Below are 20,834 nucleotides of genomic sequence, written 5' to 3'. Positions count from 1 at the left end.
CAGTCCCCTTAACATTATTAGCAATTTTCCCTTAGAACTGCTTGTATTGCAAAGACAGTGACTTTGTCTCAGTGCCTGACAGCCAGCCAGGTTTTAGGAAGGGCAATTAATAGCAACTAGAAACAGCTCAGCATTACCTTCACTCCAAGTGGAATTATTTCTGGTAAGGCAGACTAAGGACAAAGTTCCATAAATCCCGGGCAAAGCAGTGTACACTTTATAGGACTGGACATAGTGTATTACAAGGGATAGTAATTTCTGGCCAGAAAACTGTTTTTTTGAATGTTAATAGTGCTCATGACTGGTAATTCACCCTTCTGGGGATCTTGCTTATAAGTTTCTATGTTGAATTGTTATGTGAATAGTATTGAATGCATTAACCCATTAATATCAGTAGGAGAAGGAAGATAATTGCCGAGAGTCCGGAAGCTACAGTTCCTGCTCAGTAAAACTGAGTTGATTGTTTTGTGGTGTAGATCGCAATTACAAATGTAATTGTTATTGTTGTAAAAGTTGATGTGATTGAACTTGTATCAGCAAGAATGCAATTTGATATGTTATAATCTCTTTGGTTGCAATAAAATACAAAATAATTCTTCTTCCAAACCGTTGCATACTTATATCTTTACCTCTCTGCACCCAAGAAAGAACCTAGAAACCCCATTCCTACGTTCACCCAGATTAGGGGTGTTACACAATGTGATACTTCGTCAGCTAATTGAAGCACCAAGCCACTGCAGTTACTATTTAGTGGTTTTGAAAACCACCATTAATGTCCATCTGTCTAACAACTGTTTTGTGGTGTGTTTTTTTTCATGGGGTTTTCACAAAAATGGCCATAAAACAGCCTCATCTACCTGGCCATTCAGTAGAAGAATTGCAATACCCTTATATATGAGGACAATCCTTATGTATTGAATCAGGGGGCAGCTAATGTAACAGTGGTAAATCTCTTATGAGGGAAATACTATTTTGTAAGTGTATTAGGGGGAAAATTATATTATAAATTATAATTTTACCCCTAATACTGTATATTAATAAATACAGTAATATTGATTATGGTCTTTATTAATATATCTGCCTCCTTAGTCAATACATGCTGTCTTAGAATGAGTGTATTGTGATTCCTCTCCTGATTTGCTAGACAGCTCAAAAAGCATGCTCTAAGACACCAGCCGTTTGGGAAATCTGGGATATATATATATATATATATATATATATATATATATATATATAGTCAGTCATTCAATATTCTAAAGTTCCTTGACTGTTTTGCTGCAGTTTTAAGCTTGGTAAATCTGTGTGATACAAGTCCGCCAGGATTGCACACACCCCGCTTTGTAATTTTTTTGCCTAAGGCTGCAATAATGTATTGTGTAACTTCTCGGCCACTAAATGTGCTCAGCTGGTTGCTCATGGGTGACCGTTACCATTTAGTCTAGGGGTCCACAGCAAAAGGTTCTTGAGTTTTTAAAAATATTTGAATATTTCTTTTAAAGTTTAGACCTCTTTCCTCAGCTTTAAGGAGAGTTTGCTGCCGCTGTGGTGAAACATACTCTGTGACAATGCAGGGAAAGCATGTGCGTAAAGAAGAGTGTACTTATCACTCTGGCAAAGTTCTTAGACATAAAGGTAAGTAAACTAAACTACATATATTTGGTTTCAATGTCCAGAAACCTTTTAAAAGGAAGACTGAGATTACTTATTTTATTTTTAATTATTCTATGTTTTTCAACAGTACCAGGTGGGATGGAAACACGCTATAGTTGTTGTGAAGCAGCAGTAGGGAGTCCAGGATGTCAAATGGCCAAGGTAATGAATAGGTTGTATGTGATAATCTTGTAACTGCCACACTGCTGGAGAAGGCCCCTGGCTACTTGGTAGCGGAACATATGGGAATTTGGAATTGCCCAACTTGAAAATTAAACTTTTACTTTCATTTCCAAACTGTCATAATCTAGCCCAGTGGTTCCCAAACTGTGTGCCGTGGCACCCTGGGGTGCCTCGGGACACCTGCAGGGGTGCCTCAGGTTGGTGGTCCAGCACCAAATCAAATTATTTATGGCCAATGTAATATAAATATGTGGATCAGTTATGTGGTGGTGGACAGGTTTGCACACCTAAGAGCGGCCGGCTTTTTTCTGGCACTCAGTGCCTTTCATAAGCAGCGGCTTTGAGCCGCTTTTTATGTCAGGTGTTTTTTTTTTCCCTATTGGGCATGCGCAGCAGCAGTGCTTCTGCACAAGCCCGGCCGGCAGAAGCCAGTGTGTGTGAAAGGAAAAATTGTTTCCTTCACACTACTGGTGTGCAGGGACGGCACGGCACCGTCCTGCATAGTAGTTTTTTGCGACTATCACAGCGACCGTGCCGTGTGAAAGGAGCCTGTCCTTTCCCTGCAGTACTATATTTCACAGCCGGTTAAATACCGGGCGGCTTCTTGCCGCCCGGTCAAAACTGGCGTGTGTGAAATAGCTCTAAGGATGACAGGTAAGCACAATTTACTTCACTTTACTACTTCTTTTTTGTCTGAATTTCTCAATAACAAACAAACTTAGGGGTGCCATGAAAACAATACTGATACTCTAGGGTGCCGTGATTCAGAAAAGTTTGGGAACTACTGATCTAGCCATTTCAGAACTTGCTATTATCTTGTCAGCATGGTTATGAGTTTTCCTTCAAAGCTTACAAAGAGACTCTCCCAGACTGGTCTGAAAGCTAAGAGAACCAGAAACAAGAAGTTAATAAAATGAAACCTAATCACTAAATAAACGAAACTAAAGTGCAGTTGATCATACCACCTTTTTCCCTGCAGCTTCATGTGCACGATGGTCAAAAGGAAAATCTGGATGGTTTTATAAAGACTTTCATAAAACTTCAGCCATCAGATGGAAATCCCGGAATATTTTCTCTGGATTGTGAAATGGTAATGAGGTTTTTTAATGCAAAAAAAAAGTACTGATTACATGAAAATAATTTTCATTATATGTTTTTTTTTGTTTTTTTTTTGGTATATGTTTAGAGCTACACAACACATGGTCTGGAACTTACAAGAGTGACAGTGGTGGATCCTAGTTTACAAGTGGTTTATGATACATTTGTTAAACCAGATAATGAAATAATAGACTATAACACCAGGTACGTATGAATGGTACTGCTTAGTGTGCACGTTTTGTATTTCATAGTAACTTATTTTCCTTTGATGTTTCTATTGGTTTTTTTTTGGGGCTTTTTGTTTTCTTTGGAGTTCTCAGACAATCCATGTTTGGATCTGCTCAGTTCGGAGCAGTTAGTAGAGCAAGATCAAAAATTTGTATTGCACTAACTTATTTTCGCAAAAACATTCCACTGACTTAAAATGTTTATATCCACCCAAAAAAAGTTAATCGCTGCAAACTAAGTCACACAGGACCTGGCGGCTCACTCACACCAGGCATCTTGCACTGCATGGCGTATTGAGGAGAGGTCTGAGGACACATCTGTAAGATGTACTGAGACAGTGACAGTTATAAATGTAGCTTCTTAAAACTTTATAATATAGACCAAACATATTCTATTGTGCTTTATAACTAGAAAAAAAATCATAATAAAATGAGACTGTATTTAAAAGACAGCGATAAGAGGCTTGCTCACAAGCTTACACTCTGTGGGATAACTGCTTAATACGCAAGGTTAATTGTCAGATTGAAAGGATAAAAGTATTTGGACTACATGATCCAGTCACAGAGCATAGATGGTTATTTTGAGTATAGAAAGAGAACACATGTATGTTTTTGTGTGAGTTGTGTAGAAGGGGTGGTAATTGTGTGAGTGGTTCAGGAATTTGACAAGCATATCTCAAGAAGTGAGTTTTCAGGAAATACTTCCGGTTTAGAGGCTAGAAGAAAGTCTTTTTGTGCGAGGAAAGGCTTTCTACAGTGGGTGCAGCCCGAAAAGTCCTAGAATGGGAGCTGAGAATGCGTGGATGAGAGAGGCAGATCTTGTATAGAGCAGATGGGAGATATTTTGAGACTAGTCATGTTACGTTTGTTTTACTTTTTGTAACGTTGAATGTTAGTTGAAGTATTTCTTCTTCAGGGTCCATAGAGCTCCACAGGGAGACCTTGGGGTGTAGGTGGTGGTTGAGGACCGGGCACCACGAAGTTAAAGCTTTAGCTCTCAGGATGCATCGGTCCATCCCCTATACCCCGAGCCAGAGGCTCCTCTGTTTCGTCTGTGCCCAGCCGGAGTCTGGTCACCTTTCTGCAGTGGGCTGCTTAGGCAGCCCAAGTAGCTTTTATTTTTATGATTTTACTTACTCATACTTTTCTATACTGAGCGTGCAGTAGCAGACTGTCCACAGGACGTCTGCGCTGCCGCTCCGACACCACTCCGAGCGCCGCAATGCCAGTTTCGGCTGGGGATTTTGCCAGGTATCCCCGGGGTCCTCGCTAGCCGGCCCCACGGACAGACCCAGACTGCAACCTGGACGTTAAGGGGAAAGGTAAGGTTGGTCATTGCTCGCGGTGACCTACGATTTGGCAGTCATACCTCCGGTCTCTGGGGCCTGGAGGCACTGAGTGTGGACACAGGCTCCGTCCAATTGTACTCCACTAGACCACCAGGGTACATATGGAGTGGGAATCCATCCCTGTGTAGTTGATTGTAGTGCCATATTGCAGTTATGCTACTTCTGTATTGTATGTGACTAATGCTAGCGCTTCCTGTCTGTTTCCCCCTCTATACTGTCTGCATATATCTTTCCCTTTTTCTCGGACTTTGCCCTAACATACAGGTGTATTCAGGGTTTTTCCTGTGCCTCACATCTATAAAACTAAGTATTTCTGAGGCTTGTCACATACAGTTGGTTATTGCACTGTGCCATATTTGTGCTGTGTGCTCCTGCAGCTTGCCCAAGTATAATACAGGACCAGTATGTTGCATTCCTACTAGTATCCTACATACAGTGGCTGCATTTTACCCAGTGCCATATTGCTCTGCAGCTACAGTATGTCTAGCAAAGACAAGAGTAACAAACTGGCATCTGCACCCATACTACTATCATGCACATTATGTGCTGCAGACTTAAGTGAGGAGGATTTGATACAAGATGGGTTATGTAGTAAGTGTTTTACTGCACCAGGCCCATCAGACCCCCCAGCGCCTGTACAAGAGCCCCCCTGGTCTTCTTTCTCTCAAGTGCTGGCTACTATTGCGGACCGCTTAGCAGTTCCGGCTGTAGTTCCCCCTTATGGGCTTACCGCAGCAGGCTGTAATTCCCCCTCTGGGGTTGCTACAACAGGTTCAGGCGATTACAGGTACCTCCTGTACCCCCACCAATAGGTAGATGTTCTCTCTATCTCAGTGCAGAGTCTGGCGGCTACCTCTACTATCTTTCAAACTGTGCTGCAAGGTGAGAAACCCCTACCCAGTAAGCCTCTTAAGTGTCCTGTATTATCTTCACAGTCCACGCAAAGCTCAGAATCTGAAGTATCAACTGAGGAGGCAGAAGATGCCTATCTCTATAACACTGACTCCCCTCTGGAGGAGGATGAGAGTTGGTCTTGGTACGAGCTGACAGATCCATTTTACTAATAGAAGAGGACAAGCCAGCCCCTAAAGCCAAGCACCCTCTGATTAAACGACAGTGGCTTCAGCAGAATTTCCTCTATCTGATCAACTACCGTGTTTCCCCGATAATAAGACCTACCCTGAAAATAAGCCCTACCCTTACTTTTGTAGCCCGGTCTAAAATAAGACCTACCTTATTCTCTTTTTGAGCTGGGAACGCTGCAGAGACCAGCGTTCCCAGTCATGCAGTGCGCGGGTGACGTCATGACGTCACCCGCATGCTGAGGAGCCTGTGTGGCCGCGCCTGCTGGATCATATTAGATCCAGTTAGCGAGCAAGTGAGAGGGACATCCCGGACGGCGGCGACTCAGGTAAGTACCGTACTTGCACTGCAATAAGGGGGCCTGCATAAAGGACACTGCATAAGGGGGGAGGCTGCATAAGGGGCACTGCTACAGCGGGGGGCCTGCATAAGGGGCACTGCTACACAAGGGAGGCTGCATAAAGGGCACTGCTACAGGGGGGGGCTGCATAAGGGGCACTGCAACAGTGGGGGGGCTGCATAAGGAGGGGCACTGCTACAGGGGAGGCCTGCATAAGGGGCACTGCTGTCAATGTTAGTTAAAATAAGACCTACCCCGAAAATAAGCCCTATGGTGTTTTTTGGAACCAAAAAAAAATAAGACCGTGTCTTATTATCGGGGAAACACAGTAGCTGAACACATGTCTGCAGCCTGGCCGAGGTTTCGGCCACAAACGTCTTGCCTCCTGTTACCCATTCCCTGTGGCTCATTGTTCAAAATGGGAAACCCTCCCCTGTGGTGGACTCCCATGTTATGCGTTTAATTAAAAGCACTATGTTGCCTATCCCTGCAGTAACCTCTTTGAAGGATGCTACGGATGGAAAGGTGGAAGCTTGCCTGAAATCGATATACTCTTTCAGGAGCTGTTGCCCGTCCGACCATGGCTATAGCATGGGTGGCCAAGGCTATAGAGAGCTGGGCTGACGAACTTGAAGACTCTTTTTTTTTTCCCTCAGAGGCTTCCAGGGATCCGATGTCTTTTGTTGCTCATATTCGAGATGCAGCGTCCTATATTGGAGAAGCGACATTGGATGCCAGTCTCCTAACCTCCAGAGTCTCGGCCGTGGCTGTGTCTGCCCGCCGTACCCTGTGGCTATGCACATGGAAGGCAGATGTGGACTCAAAAAAAGGCCTGAAGGGGTTACCCTACAATGGGGAGATAATGTTTGGCCCAGACCTTGACAAGATTGTAACCACAGGCAGCATCAAATACTGCATTTCTGCCTTCAGCAACTACTACAAGGCCTCGGACTACATCCTTTTAAGTCCTTTTGTCCTCAAGGAAAGCCTAAAGGTCGGTCCTTTCCTAAGCAGTCGGCTTCCACTAGTCGCCAAACCCAGGACCAAGCAAGCCCGGAACACCAGACGCCCTGCTTCAAAACCAGAGGATAAACACTCAACCCGACGGGAAGGGCCTCCCTCTGGGGGATCCCAGAGTGGGAGGCTGACTACTTCAGTTCACTCACTGCTGGTGTCAAACCACAACGGATGCTTGGGTAAGAGAACTGGTCTCTCACTGGTAAGCCTTATCTCTTCAACGGCCACCCCACCAGTTTTTCAGCACAGGCCCTCCTTCAGACGCAGACAAGGCCCTACATATCCAGAAAGCCATACAGTCCTTGCTGCAAGCAGGGGCAATTGTCCCAGTCCTGCTATCTCAGCGATGGACTGGTTATTTTTCTACTTTCTGGTTCAGAAGCCGAATGAGTCTCTTCGGGATATCCTCACCTGAACAAATTCCTCAGGGTACCCAGGTTCAGGATGGAAACCCTACGATCCATCATCCTAGCTATGGAGACTGGGGACTTCATGGTATCTCTGGATATTCAGGACACGTACCTATAGCGCCCTCACATCAGCGATCTCTCCGGTTTGCTATATTACAGCAACACTTCCAATTTCAGGCTCTGCCCTTTGGACTATCCACAGCTCCACGGGTGTTTACCAAAATTATGGCTATCATGGTGGCCCCCCTCCGTGGTCATGGTGTCTGACTGTTATCATATCTGAACGACCTCCTGCTCCTAGCCGGCTCCCCAGAAGTGCTTCACCGCCATCTGCAGCTAACCATTGCTTTCCTACACAAGCATGGATGGTTCATCAATTGGAAATAATCCTCCCTGAATCCCTCACAGAGAATGATTCATCTGGGAGCCCTGCTGGATTCTCAGGATCAGAGAATCTTCCTGACATCAGACAAAGTTCTCCACACTTCAACTATGAGTGCGCAGATGTCTCCACAGTTGCCAAGTGTCGATCCACTCAGCAATGCAGGTTCTGGGATCCATGGTGAAATAAACAAAAAGTGCCAAGCGCAAAATCCTCTAGGGTATAAATATGTGAATAATTGTTCACTATCATCACATCACACTGTCCATATATGTCCAAATTCTTCAATCCAATGTTAACATATATCTTCCACTTTTTCCTCCAAAAAAAAGAGAAAATCAACCGATCAGTGGGTCTGCTTCATCAAAGTGGAAATATGATATTCTTTACTCACATCTAGGACTTGAAATATGTTTCTCCTTGAAATTCCCAATCAAATTAATTCTCCTGGACCGAGATTCTGCGTGAATAGGCGTTGTCCCTCAAAAAAATTAAGCAGAGGAATATCCCATAGTGTAAAATCTAAACAAACTTTATTTATGACACAAATACACAAAAAAATGCTCATGTACCAGAGGGAGCCTTCAGACCAAGGCAGGTGATAACAGCATATACCCAATGGACTTCCAATCCGGATAGAAAGTCCACATCAATATGATACCTCTTAGATCTGATGTAGTCCCCAAACAGGCCACGGTCCTTGGAGTCACACAGTCACACTAACGCGTTTCGGCCAATTGCCTTTGTCAAAGTTTGACTGTGTGATGAACTTGCCGGCTTTAAATACCTTTAAACACACCCCTTTCATAATTGAGAGGTAATTATCCCATCAGCAGTGTGCTAATGGCCATCACTCGTGTATACCGGGTGTGACCTTACGTCACAGTGACCGGCTGATCAACTACCCGGAAGTACTCAAATTTACCTCCGGTAGAGCGTTTATCTATGGTCAAACATTTTTCACCCTGCGCGCTAAATATCCCCCTGATGTGACGCACATCGCGATCCACTTCCGGCGGGTCATCACGTGGCTAGCGTGACTAGCTGGTCAAATTGAATGGAGCGCACTTCCTACCAGACATCACGTGGTCAAATAGAAAGGGCCAACAACTTCCCTATAAAATAACATACTACCGCTTTTTCACAACCCTTAATCCTCCAGTTACCATTAACTTTTTTTAACCCTACCATCGATTTAATATTGGATACTGAGCAATTATGAATATTTTTAAAGTGCTGTGATACTGAGTATGTCAAAACCTTTTCTAATATTACACAAATGTTCCAACCACCTATCTCTGTCTCCTCTTAGTCTTGCCTATATATTGTAGGCCACATACATATATAAATAAATACAGTTAGTGCTGTTACAAGTCATAAAATCCTTTATCTTAAAAACCTCTTTAGTGCTATTAGAAATTACGCTCTTGATTTTTGCTGGTTGTTGTCTGTGTGCAATACAAACATTGCAAAACCCACATCTATGAAATCCTTTTGTCTTGATGCGTCCTGTTTTTTTCTCCTCTATTGCACTTTTAACTAAGTGGTTTTTTTAGATTAGGAGCTCTTCTGTATATGAATCGAGGGACTATAGGTATAAATCCCTTTAAGACTGGGTCTTGGCCCAAAATAAACCAATACTTCTTAAAAATATGTTCAACGCTACGAAACTGGGAATTAAAAGTGGTAATAAAAGGCAAAAAAGATGGAACATTTATTTTTGTATTTCTATATATTCCAGTAAAGTGCCTTGTGGTATTTTTTGTGTATCTTCTACTATTTTATTCATTTTTTCTTCATCATAACCTTTTCACAGTAAATTTTTGTTTTAATATCTCGGCTTGTTCTCTAAAGACCTCGTCATTAGTACAGTTCCGCCGTACTCTTTGTATTTGACTTTTCGGAATATTACTCAGCCATCTTGGATGGTGGTGGCTCTTTACATTTATATAGGAATTACTATCTGTCGGTTTTGAATAATTCCTTGTAAGAAGGCCACTCCCTTCTCTATAGATCACTAAATCAAGAAAGTTGATTTCCTTATTATTAATATTATATGTTAAAACAATATTAAAATTATTTAAATTGAGTACTTCACAGAATTTTTCCAATTCTTTTTCATCACCAGTCCATATGAAACAAATATCATCTATGTAGCGAATCCATATGCAATATATTTTAAAAATGGATTATTATCCCAAATTACTTGTTCCTCCCACCAGTCCATGAAAAGATTAGCATAGGCTGGTGCAAAGCGGGTGCCCATAGCAGTGCCCGTTTTTTGCAAATAATATTGCCCTTTAAACCAGAAGAAATTATTGGTCAAAATGAATAAAATACCTTCTTTAATAAAGTTCAATAAATTAGGATTAAAATTACTATCTTTTCCTAAAATCTGCGTAACAGCTTGTATTCCCATATTGTGGTCAATAATGGTATATAATGAACCTACATCAGCCGTAACTAAAAAACACTCTGCAAGGCCTTGAATACTTTTTACTTTTTTTATGACATCTATGGTGTCTTTTACATATGATCTCAGTTCAATCACCTTTGGCTGAAGAAAAAAGTCCACATAATGGGACAAATTCGAGGTAATTGAGTCAGTCCCAGTAATAATTGTACGGCCCGGGGGGTTATCAATATCCTTATGAATTTTAGGTAGGGTATACATAACCGGGAGTACAGGTTCTTTTTTCAATAGATATTCTCGCACTGTTGAAGAAATAGTTCCCTCTTTTTCATATTTATCCAACATTTGAACAAACTACTTCTCAGTTTTATCACTAGGATTGCCTCTAAGGAGCGTGTAGGTTTCTTTGTCGTTTAATTGTCTTAGGATTTCCTTTTCATATTTTTCTATATCCATAACGACAACACCTCCTCCCTTATCTGCTGGTTTTATTATATCAGAATTTTTTTTCCAATTTTTTCATAGCGTCAAATTCCTCTTTACTAAGATTATACTATTACTGTATTTATTTAATTGAGTGTAGCTGTGGCCTACAATATATAGGCAAGGCTAAGAGGAGACTGAGAGATAGGTGGTCAGAACATTTGTGTAATATTAGAAAAGGTTTTGACAAACACTCAGTATCACAGCACTTTAAAAATATTCATAATTGCTCAGTATCCAATATTAAATCGATGGTAGGGTTAAAAAAAGTTAATGGTAACTGGAGGATTAAGGGTTGTGAAAAAGCGCTGGCTCAGGCCGAAATTAAATCTATTTATGATTTTAAAACGCTAGAACCTAAAGGACTTAATAATGAATTTGAAATTAAGTGGTTCTTATAATTTTTAAAGTCTTTTTTAGAATGTCTTTTTTTTCAGAATTTTTATTGTCATTACCTTGTATATATGTTTATAACCATGTCCCTATGTTTTACATGTTTTATATATGTGCTGCCATGTATAGGTTTTTATATATGAGCACTTTATCTTTTGATCACTTAAGTACTGTAATAGTTGTAGGAACAAGGTTCCAAAGGAACTATATGTCATTATTTGTGTTCCCCATGGGGGACGCCTGGCTGACAGACTTGGTTGGCCACACGTCATCCCGCCGGAAGCGGTAGTATGTTATTTCATAGGGAAGTTGTTGGCCCTTTCTATTTGACCACGTGATGTCTGGTAGGAAGTGCGCTCCATTCAATTTGACCAGCTAGTCACGCTAGCCACGTGATGACCCGCCGGAAGTGGATCGCCATGTGCGTCACATCAGGGGGATATTTAGCGCGCAGGGTGAAAAATGTTTGACCATAGATAAACGCTCTACCGGAGGTAAATTTGAGTACTTCCGGGTAGTTGATCAGCCGGTCACTGTGACGTAAGGTCACATCCGGTGTACACGAGTGATGGCCATTAGCACACAGCTGATGGGATAATTACCTCTCAATTATGAAAGGGGTCTGTTTAAAGGTATTTAAAGCCGGCAAGTTCATCACAGTCACTTTGACAAAGGCAATTGGCCGAAACGCGTTAGTGTGACTGTGTGACTCCAAGGACCGTAGCCTGTTTGGGGACTGCATCAGATCTAAGAGGTATCATATTGATGTGGACTTCTATCCGGATTGGAAGTCCATTGGGTATATGCTGTTATCACCTGCCTTGGTCTGAAGGCTCCCTCTGGTACATGAGCATTTTTTTGTGTATTTGTGTCATAAATAAAGTTTAAGATTTTACACTATGGGATATCCCTTTGCTTAATTTTTTTGAGGGACAACGCCTATTCACGCAGAATCTCGGTTGAGGAGAATTCATTTGATTGGGAATTTCAAGGAGAAACATATATTTCAAGTCCTAGATGTTAGTAAAGAATATCATATTTCCACTTTGATGAACCAGACCCACTGATCGGTTGATTTTCTCTTTTTTTTGGAGGAAAAAGTGGAAGATATATGTTAACATTGGATTGAAGAATTTGGAGACATATGGACCGTGTGATGTGATGATAGTGAACATTTATTCACATATTTATACCCTAGAGGATTTTGCGCTTGACACTTTTTGTTTAATTTGTGTATTATTGTGGTGAGGACCACATTTGTGGCTTAAGCAGCATTTTCCATAGTTTGGAGCGCAGTTTTTTTTCATTTAGTTTCTGGGATCCATGATGTCCACCTTTGACATAGTGGAATATGCTCAGTTCCATTCCAGGCATTTTGCAAAGGCTTATCCTCCAGGTGGAACGGGTTAACCCATCTGATCAAAGCTCAGATGATTGTGCTCTCTTCAGAGGTGCGTCTGTCTCTATCTTGGTGGCTACAGACTAGCCAAGGGTCGCTGCTTTTGGATTCCGGACTGGGTAATCCTAACAACTGACGTCAGTCTTCGGGGCTCGGGCCCTGTGACCGGTCCGCACTCCTTTCAACCCTGCCAATAAACAAACATATTGGAACTTCGAGCTGTCTACAGGGCCCTCCAAACTGGCCCAGCACATACTTCACGGAAAACCTGTACAGGTTCAGTCCGACAATGCCAGAACAGTGGCTTACATCAACCATCAATGAGGCATTCGTAGTCGGGCAGCAATGGCAGGAGTGTCAAGCATTCTGACATGGGCAGAGGGTCACCTCCCAGCCATCTCTGCAGTGTTCATTCCAGGAGTTCTCAATTGGGAAGCAGACTTCCTCAGCGGTCACGACGTGCATCCAGGGGAATGGTCCCTTCACCAGGAGATGTTTCAACTCCTAATGAACAAATGGGGCCTCCCAGAGGTGGACCTCATGGCCTCCCAACACAATCACAAACTACCAGTGCACAGGTCCAGGACAAGAGATGCCGAGGCAACCTTTGTAGACGCATTATTGGTGAAGTGGACCTTCCAGTTTGCTTACTACTTCCTCGAGTTCTTTGGAAGTTCAAACAAGACTGAGACACTATCCTGCTGGTGGCTCCAGCTTGGCCCAGACTTCACTGGTACTCAGATTTTCGGAGTCTCTCCATCGACACTCTCTTCCTGCTACCTCAACGACCAGACCTATTGTTTCAGGGTCTTTGCCTTTACCCGGACCTGGGTTGTCTGTCTTTTGGCTGTGTGGTTCTTGAGACATCCCTCCTGTGGTCCAAAGGATTCTCTAGCTCTGTAGTCAAAACTATGCTCAGAGCGTGTATGGCAGCCTCTGCTCGGATCTACCACCAGAAGCTACTAAACACCTGGGGGTCGTATCTCTAGAGTCCTGGCCTTCATTCAAGCTGGATTGCACCTTGGACTCCACCTGGCCTCACTGAAAGTGAATGTCTCTGCTCTGTCCATTTTTTATTCCAGCGTAGACTTGCTCCAATACCGGATATCCACATCATCTTCCTCCTGGGTGGCCTCCAGATTCAACCTCCCTTTGTCCCTCTAGTGGCTCCTTGGGATTTGTCAGTAGATCTTCATGCCCTCGAGGGTCCTCCCATTTGAACCCCTGGATTCTGTGGAACACAATTTGGTTCACAGCGAATATTTTTTCTTCTAGCTATAGACGAGTGTCAGAATTAGGGGCACTCTCCTGTCGCTCCCCATTTCTAATATTCCACCAGGGCAGGATGTGCTTCGGACTCGCCCTGGTTTCCTTCCAAAAGTTGTTACTAGTTTCCACATTAATGTGGAAATTGTAATCCCGGGCCTTACAATCACCAGACCTCTCGGCACGTGAGGCCTCCTTGGATGTGGAACGTACCAGTTCCCTTTTGGAAATCAGATTCCTTTATTTGTGCTATGGATTTCACAAGAAGGGATGGCCAGCCAACAATCACTGGCTTAGATGGCTTTCCATGACTATCTCACAGGCTTACACGCAGGCAGGCCTACCTGTACTGTTACTGCTCATTCTACTTGTTCTGTGAGTCCTTTGAGGGCAGCTCGCCATTGTGCCTCAGCTAAGTAGCTTTGTAAGGCGGCCACGTGGTCCTCTGTCCATACCTTTCTGAGGTTCAATACTTTTTGATACCTTCGCCTCTCGGGATGCTTCTTTTGGGCGCCGGATTCTCCTCTCAGCGCAGGAGTGTCCCCACCCTTAAAAGACTGCTTTGGGACATCCCAAAGGTCTCCCTGGGGAGCCCTTTGGACCCTGAAGAAGAAAATGAGTTTAACTTTCTTCGAAGTCCGTAGGGTCCAGAGGGCACCTGCCCTGACGCACCTGGCTTCATATGGGCTATGTTTCTGGTCAGCGGTTTCCAGTCTCCTCCCTGAGAGTGATTCTTGTGTGTACCAGTCTTCCCTCTCTTCTCCGGCCTTTAGCTTGTCATGAACTGAGGTGCCTCTGGCTTGGGGGCGGGGTATAAGGGGATGGACCGATGCACCCTGGGAGCTAAAGCTTTAACTGTGTGGTGCCTGGTCCTAAACCACCACCTACACCCCAAGGTCTCCCTGTGTTAACTTTCTTTGAAGTCCATAGGGTCCAAAGGTAAGATTTGCCATAACTCTCATTTTTGTTTGTTGTATTTGGTAACATTTGGACATCCAATGTGGGGACTAACAGAGCAGCAGTAGAATATAATTTTTGCAAGAAAAATGAGTTTAGCCACTGCATAGTGACTGGTATATGGATGACCAGTAGGAAGGCTATATAATCAATTAAGAAGCTCATTATCTTGCACATTAAGATATTAGCAGTGTCTTGTAAGTTAAGTGGGTCCAATATTTTGTGAGGAAATAGTCTGAGCCGAGTGTCGGCTTACATCTCAAGAAGCTTGGAGGGGCAAGGGAGCTGAGAGATGGTATTGTAATTTGCGAGAGAGTTTGGGACAGAATGTCTTTTCAGAATAGGAATAATCACTGTGTGCTTGAAAAATTATGGGAAAGGAACCAGTAGGAGAATTACAGGTTTCAGTTGAGGTTGGGTTGAGCACAGGAGTTATCGGATTGACTGATTTGTGAGGGTGTAGGACCAAGAGGAGAGGTAGTAGAGGAAGTTGATGAGCATAGAATACTACTCTAGCTAGCGTCCAAAAGTTAAATAATGGGGAGCTTGCAGGTGATCTGAGTGAGGTAAATTTAAATCTTGAAACTGAGCAAAGTCTAGAGAATAGAAGATCAAGGCAGTAGCCATCCAGAGGTGTAGGGGTCACCTCACTGGGAGAGGATGTTGGGGAGAGTAGCTTGGAGGCACAAGGTAAATATGGATTATCATTAGATATGTTGAAATAATGATTGTAGTTGGGATGTCAGTGGGTAGAAAATAAGGGCGCCAGACAGAAGTGTTCAAAAAATTGTTGGTATGATCCGGGGAGATGATGGCTAACAGGAACACACAGAGAATGGGTTGCAAATACAGATTTAAGTGATGGGACATTTTGTCAAATCTGTTATTTTGCAATGTAGGGCAAGGATTAGTCCAGTTACTCCTCCTTTTCATCTCCCAGGCCTTGAGGTGTGTGTGAATGTGTAATAGGGCTTGCACTTCATTTTAAATTTGACAGTCAAAAAATTTGTGTCCACATGTATCTTACCTCCATGCTCTAAGTCGCATTCATCATGTTATTTGCTTGTTACCACTGAAAATAAATACAATATAAAAAATGAGGGCAGTATTGGGATTCTTCTTTATGACCATAGTGATGCCATGCAATCCATAAAATATTGTGTTTTTTCATTAAATTTAAAATTATGCATAACATTTACATCCCTAATAATAGGTTTTCTGGTGTAACAGAAGATAATTTGGAGAATATCACAACGTCCATTAGAGATGTACAGGCCATTTTGCTCAACTTATTTAGTGCAGATACTATTCTAATTGGACACAGTTTAGAAAATGATCTAACTGCACTTAAGGTAAGACTGCAGTTTTTGGAAGTGTGCTTATGTTAAGGGTAAATGTTTTGTGTTTTGTTTTAAATAGTTGTTTGTTTGTATTTTTAATTTCCTTTTTAGTTGTGAATGGCCTACCACCCTTACCCTATCTTCTGTTCACTGATGGATTTGGGTGGAGGGCCTTGTTTCCAAACCATTCACATTCTTCTCTGCCTCACCTCTATCATGAAGCTTTATTCCACCGGTGTTCATAGTTCCTGTGCCAAAATTTAACCAATGGTGCAGAAAGTGGCGGGACATACTATGATAAAGCTTTAGTGCAATAAAAAAAAAAAATTACCTTTTTGTCCTTTGTGTAACATTCATTTTTTGTTTTGCTTTGTAGCTTATTCATGATACAGTCATTGATACTTCAATAGTATTTCCTCATAGACTAGGCTTGCCTAATAAAAGAGCTCTGAGAAATTTAATTGCTGACTGCCTCCGTCGTATCATCCAAGATAATGGTAAGATCCTTGCAAAAGCTGCAAGTAAGTCTGCAGTAAACTGGTTGTAAAAGCTATGTTTTAAACCTTTTGTGGTAAGTAAAAAATTAGCTTTTTGCCCCCTTTATCGTCCACGGCAATGTAGGATTTGCAGATCGCCGCAAAGACTACAAATTGATTGTGTCACAAAGGGGTGCCTGAAGCTACCCACGAGCATGTGGACCCAAGTGGCTTCTGTAAAAGAAGCCTACATGCCAGCATACTGCAATTTCAAATTACATGGCCACTTTTTTGTCCTTGGAAGTGCCCCTGGAAAATTATCATGCTCTTGCATTTGCTGAGCCCTCTAAAATTCTTCTTGCTTTAGGACTTCAACTTTTAAGCTTTCAAGTGTTCTCCTAAAGTACTGCTCTGTTTATCCTAATTGAGGTTTAGTCCTTCTAGATATGTCCTCACTCATGATTAATTTGTCACTTTTTTTTTTTGTGTGTGTGTTTTAACTTCTTTGCTGAAGATTTAAGTGGTACTCATCATCTGCATATGCACACAAACTGCGATAGTTATCCGCAAGTGGGGGGGGCTCAAGCCCATATCTCCCCCATCCTGCGGGAAATAGTGATTCCTCATTTAATGTGGTATGTTGTCTAGTTTTTAGATTGTAAGCCTTGTTGGACTACCATACTCTCCCTACACATACAGGGGAATTCAATTAAACGCGATGTTGAATAGCCGTGGGAGGGAGCTCCCCCAGCTATTCAATTCACCGTGCTGTTTGGGCGCGCTAAGGATTTCTTCTCGCACCCCCCTGGGGGTGCGAGGAGAAATCTGACCAAAGTCAGGGAATGCCGGTTAACGCACCTTAACACCCTTGTTTAGGCGCGATAACTGGTATTCTCCGACCACACAGCGCACTGAATTGAATAGCTCTGGGAGCTCACTCCCAGCTCTATTCAATTCATGTTGAATTCAATCACACCCATAGTAAGCTAAATTGAGACCCTGAAAATGTGAAAGAATGCATTTCTATTTGAAGTGCAGATTTATTTTTTTCAAAACCTACCAATAGGGGGGAATACAGTTAAAAGGTCTAACTGAATGGGTGCTAATAGATCGCCGTCCCATATTTAATTAGCCCCGCTTATCGGAAATATCTTTTCAGGTCTCCTGAAACCGCCTATACCTGTGCAGTTAACGTGTGTTAAGAACCAGTTAATGCATAGGTCCATGAACTTATCATGGACTCGTGAGTTAATGGCCTAACTGAGTTTTTACTTTCAAAGATCTAAAGCTATTCCAGAACTTTAGTTTGCAGTTTGTATTTTATTTGTTTGCAAAATTTGTAAAGATTACCACGGTTTAGTTGTCTTTTTAGCAATGTGACTCCAGGTGATCGGTGTGAAAGATGATGGGTTTTGATGGCTTAAGCTGGTCATACACGCTACAATCAATCGGGGCGATCCGCCTGACATCCGCGGAACGCCCAGATTTAATTGTAGCATGTGTGCGAGGGTTAAATATTGCTCGGTCGGGCATGCCGTACTGTCCAGTATGTCCGTCCAATGCGATATTTATGGGGTAAACTGTCGGCCACATCGGGCAGTGTATGGCCCAGCTGCTGTCGACAGACAGACATTTCTTGTGTTTCTTCCCATGGAAGGAACAGGGAAGTGTCTCTTCCCTCAGGGCGGAGTGCAGATGTCGGGCTAATACACTGTGAGAAATCTCAGTGTATGTCACTGACATCTGCGGTTGGCAGGCTGCCAGATAAAATGTCTGTCGGTCTGACAGGCATTTTATCTGTACGTGTATGCCCAGCTTAAGTGATACTTGACTATTTCCCAATTAAGGCTGCAGGGTTGGAAAGATGACTCCCTTGTATTCAGCCATAACATTAAAACCACTGCTAGATGAAGTGACTAACATTACCTCCTTACAATGGCACCTATCAAGTGGTGAGATATATACAGCAGCAAGTAATCAAATTGAGCTACTGTAAGGATCTGAGTGGCTTTAGCAAGGGCTAATTTGTAATGGTTAGATGACTGGGTTAGAGTGTCTACAAAACGGCAGATCTTTTGGGGGTGTTCCCAGTATGCAGTAGGTTAGTACCTAGATCAAAATTGGACAAAGGAACGACAACTGGTGAACCAGGGACTAGGTTATGGGCTCCCAATGCTCACTGATGTGTCGCGTGTGAAGGCTGACCCCTCTGTGCTACTGTAGCTCTTTTGTGGGATAGGACAAAATTGCGGAAAAAATTAATGCTGGCTTATAATTGAGCAGTCTGAAGCAAGCTGCGATGCATTGTATTCCGATACTTTTTTGAGTGCCCATGCTGACCCCTGTCCTCCACTGAAAACTCCTACAATGGACATCTGAACATCAGAACTGGAGCAAGGGAAGAGGATGGTCTGGTCTGATCAATCATGTTTTTTTTAAATCATGTAGACGTGTGTGTGTGTGTGTGTGTGTGTGTGTCTTATCTTTCTGCTGTGAAACCTTGGCCCTGGCATTCATGTGGATGTTACTGGCAGAGGTCTCTTGCAACAGACCAATGCTCCCTGTCACACTGCAAAACTTGTTCACGAATGGTTTGAGAAACATGATGGAGATCAAAGTGTTGACTTGTCCTCAAAATTCCCCTGGTGTCCATCTGATTCATTAACCGTTGGAAAAAAAAATAAGTGCTATGGTAGGCTTACCTTTTTTGTTTTTTTTTCTCTTCGAAGTCCTCAGGGGTACCATGGGGAAATGTAGTTGGAGTGATCCAGGCACCAAACCGTTAAGCAAGGATTTCTTCCTAATGATCCAGCCGTGCTTCTGTAGACAGGCAATGGTCAGTTGGAGATGGAGTTGTAGAACAGCTGGAGACTGTGCCAATATCAAAAGGTTGTCCAAGTATGGGAGTATTCTGGTTCCCTGATGCATGAGGTAGGCCGTCATAACTGCCATTATTTTGGTGAAGACCTGAGGGGCCGTTGATGGACCAAAGGGGAGTGCATGAAATTGGTAATTTTTTTCCTGGACAGTAAACCATAGAAATTGTTGGTGGGATGCCGTAATAGGCACATGCAGATATGCATACTGAATGTCCAGGGAAGCCATAAAAGCCCCAGGTTCCATCGCCAAAAAAATTGACCGAAGAGTTTACGTACGGAACTTGGGTACACGGATAAGCTTGTGTGTTTTCAGATTTAGAGGTCTATCAGACCATTTTGGTTTCTGAACCAAAACTAGATTGAAATCATAACCCCCTCCTTGCTGACCCACAGGAACCTGGATTATCACCCCTGCCCTCAGCAGAGAGCAAATGGCCTGGAGGGCCAAGGCCTTGATAGAATCTGATGGGAGAGTTGTGCAAAAAAATTTCTGGGGAGGATGCTTCTGGAAAGTGAGAGCGTACCCTTGAGAGGCCACTTCTCGTTCTTTGCATCTGTTTGCCAGTGGTCCATAAATTGAAGAAGACTGCCTCCCACCCTGGGATCACACAGGAGGAGGCCTGCCCCATAAGGCAGAGGGTTTGTTGTCCTGCTTAGAGGCTGGACGTCTGCCCTGTCAGGACCTCTTGCTGCTATGTGGTCCTGCAAGAACTAGACTGGCTGGAGGAAGACTGTCCTTTTGCTCTTACTTGAGGGCGAAAGGACCGAAAAGAAGACTGCCTAGACTTTAATGTAGCTGTTGATGGCAGACCTGCAGATTTTGAAGCTGCCAGAGTAGCCACTATCTTAGCCAATTTTGCTCCAAAAAGTATGTTTCCATAAAAAGGTAAGGATTCCAGAGCCTTCTTGGATCTCATATCTGCTTTCCAGGACCTTAACCAAAGGACCCTACAAGCAACAACTGAAGCTGCCGTTAGAAGCCAGGAACCCGGCATCTGTTGCAGCTTCTCCCAAGTAGGAGGCTGCTTCACATATTTGGGCAATATGACCGCTTTTCTCTGGTCGCATACGGTAGATTATCTTCCAATGCCCCCATCCATTCTTGAACAGCCTTGGATACCCCAGCCATAGCTGGCTGGGTAACTGAAACCACTGATTTAAGACATGTTTCATTGTCTGGAGCAAAGTTTTTATTTGTAGGATCTTTAAGGGAGGATGCTGACTGTATAGGCAAATGTCAAATGAGCATCCACAGTAGGAGGGACCTCCCACTTAGTACATTCAGTAGGTGGGAAAGTATACAAAGATTCTAATCTTTTTGTAACATGGAACAGTTTATCTGGGTTACTCCATGCTGCTTCCATAAGTTCAGTGAGCTGCTCAGACTTGGAAAACTTGGCTTTTACCACCTTCTGGTGTTTAAACACTGGAGCCCTAGGTCTAGGAGCTGGCTCATCATCCTGTATATTTAGAATGGATTTGACCACCC

The 20,834-nt window shown here is 43.0% G+C and overlaps 1 protein-coding gene across 1 annotated transcript in view; it reads left to right on the top strand.

Annotated features, from left to right (window-relative positions):
* LOC148523826 (RNA exonuclease 1 homolog) overlaps positions 1 to 20,834 on the top strand; it is a 58,738-nt gene that overhangs the window by 29,846 nt on the left and 8,058 nt on the right. The window contains exons 11-16 of the mRNA XM_088472651.1: positions 1,519 to 1,632; positions 1,739 to 1,812; positions 2,813 to 2,923; positions 3,020 to 3,135; positions 15,864 to 16,002; positions 16,367 to 16,487. Coding sequence (XP_088328777.1) covers positions 1,519 to 1,632; positions 1,739 to 1,812; positions 2,813 to 2,923; positions 3,020 to 3,135; positions 15,864 to 16,002; positions 16,367 to 16,487 — 675 coding nt within the window. The remainder of the gene's footprint in view (positions 1 to 1,518; positions 1,633 to 1,738; positions 1,813 to 2,812; positions 2,924 to 3,019; positions 3,136 to 15,863; positions 16,003 to 16,366; positions 16,488 to 20,834) is intronic.

The sequence above is a fragment of the Taudactylus pleione genome, unplaced genomic scaffold (genome assembly GCF_031769625.1).
Source record: "Taudactylus pleione unplaced genomic scaffold, aTauple2 ptg000127l, whole genome shotgun sequence".
Lineage (NCBI taxonomy): Eukaryota > Metazoa > Chordata > Amphibia > Anura > Myobatrachidae > Taudactylus > Taudactylus pleione.
The sequence above is the reverse complement of the archived record's forward strand: the minus strand, read 5'-3'. Positions and strand labels throughout refer to the sequence as shown.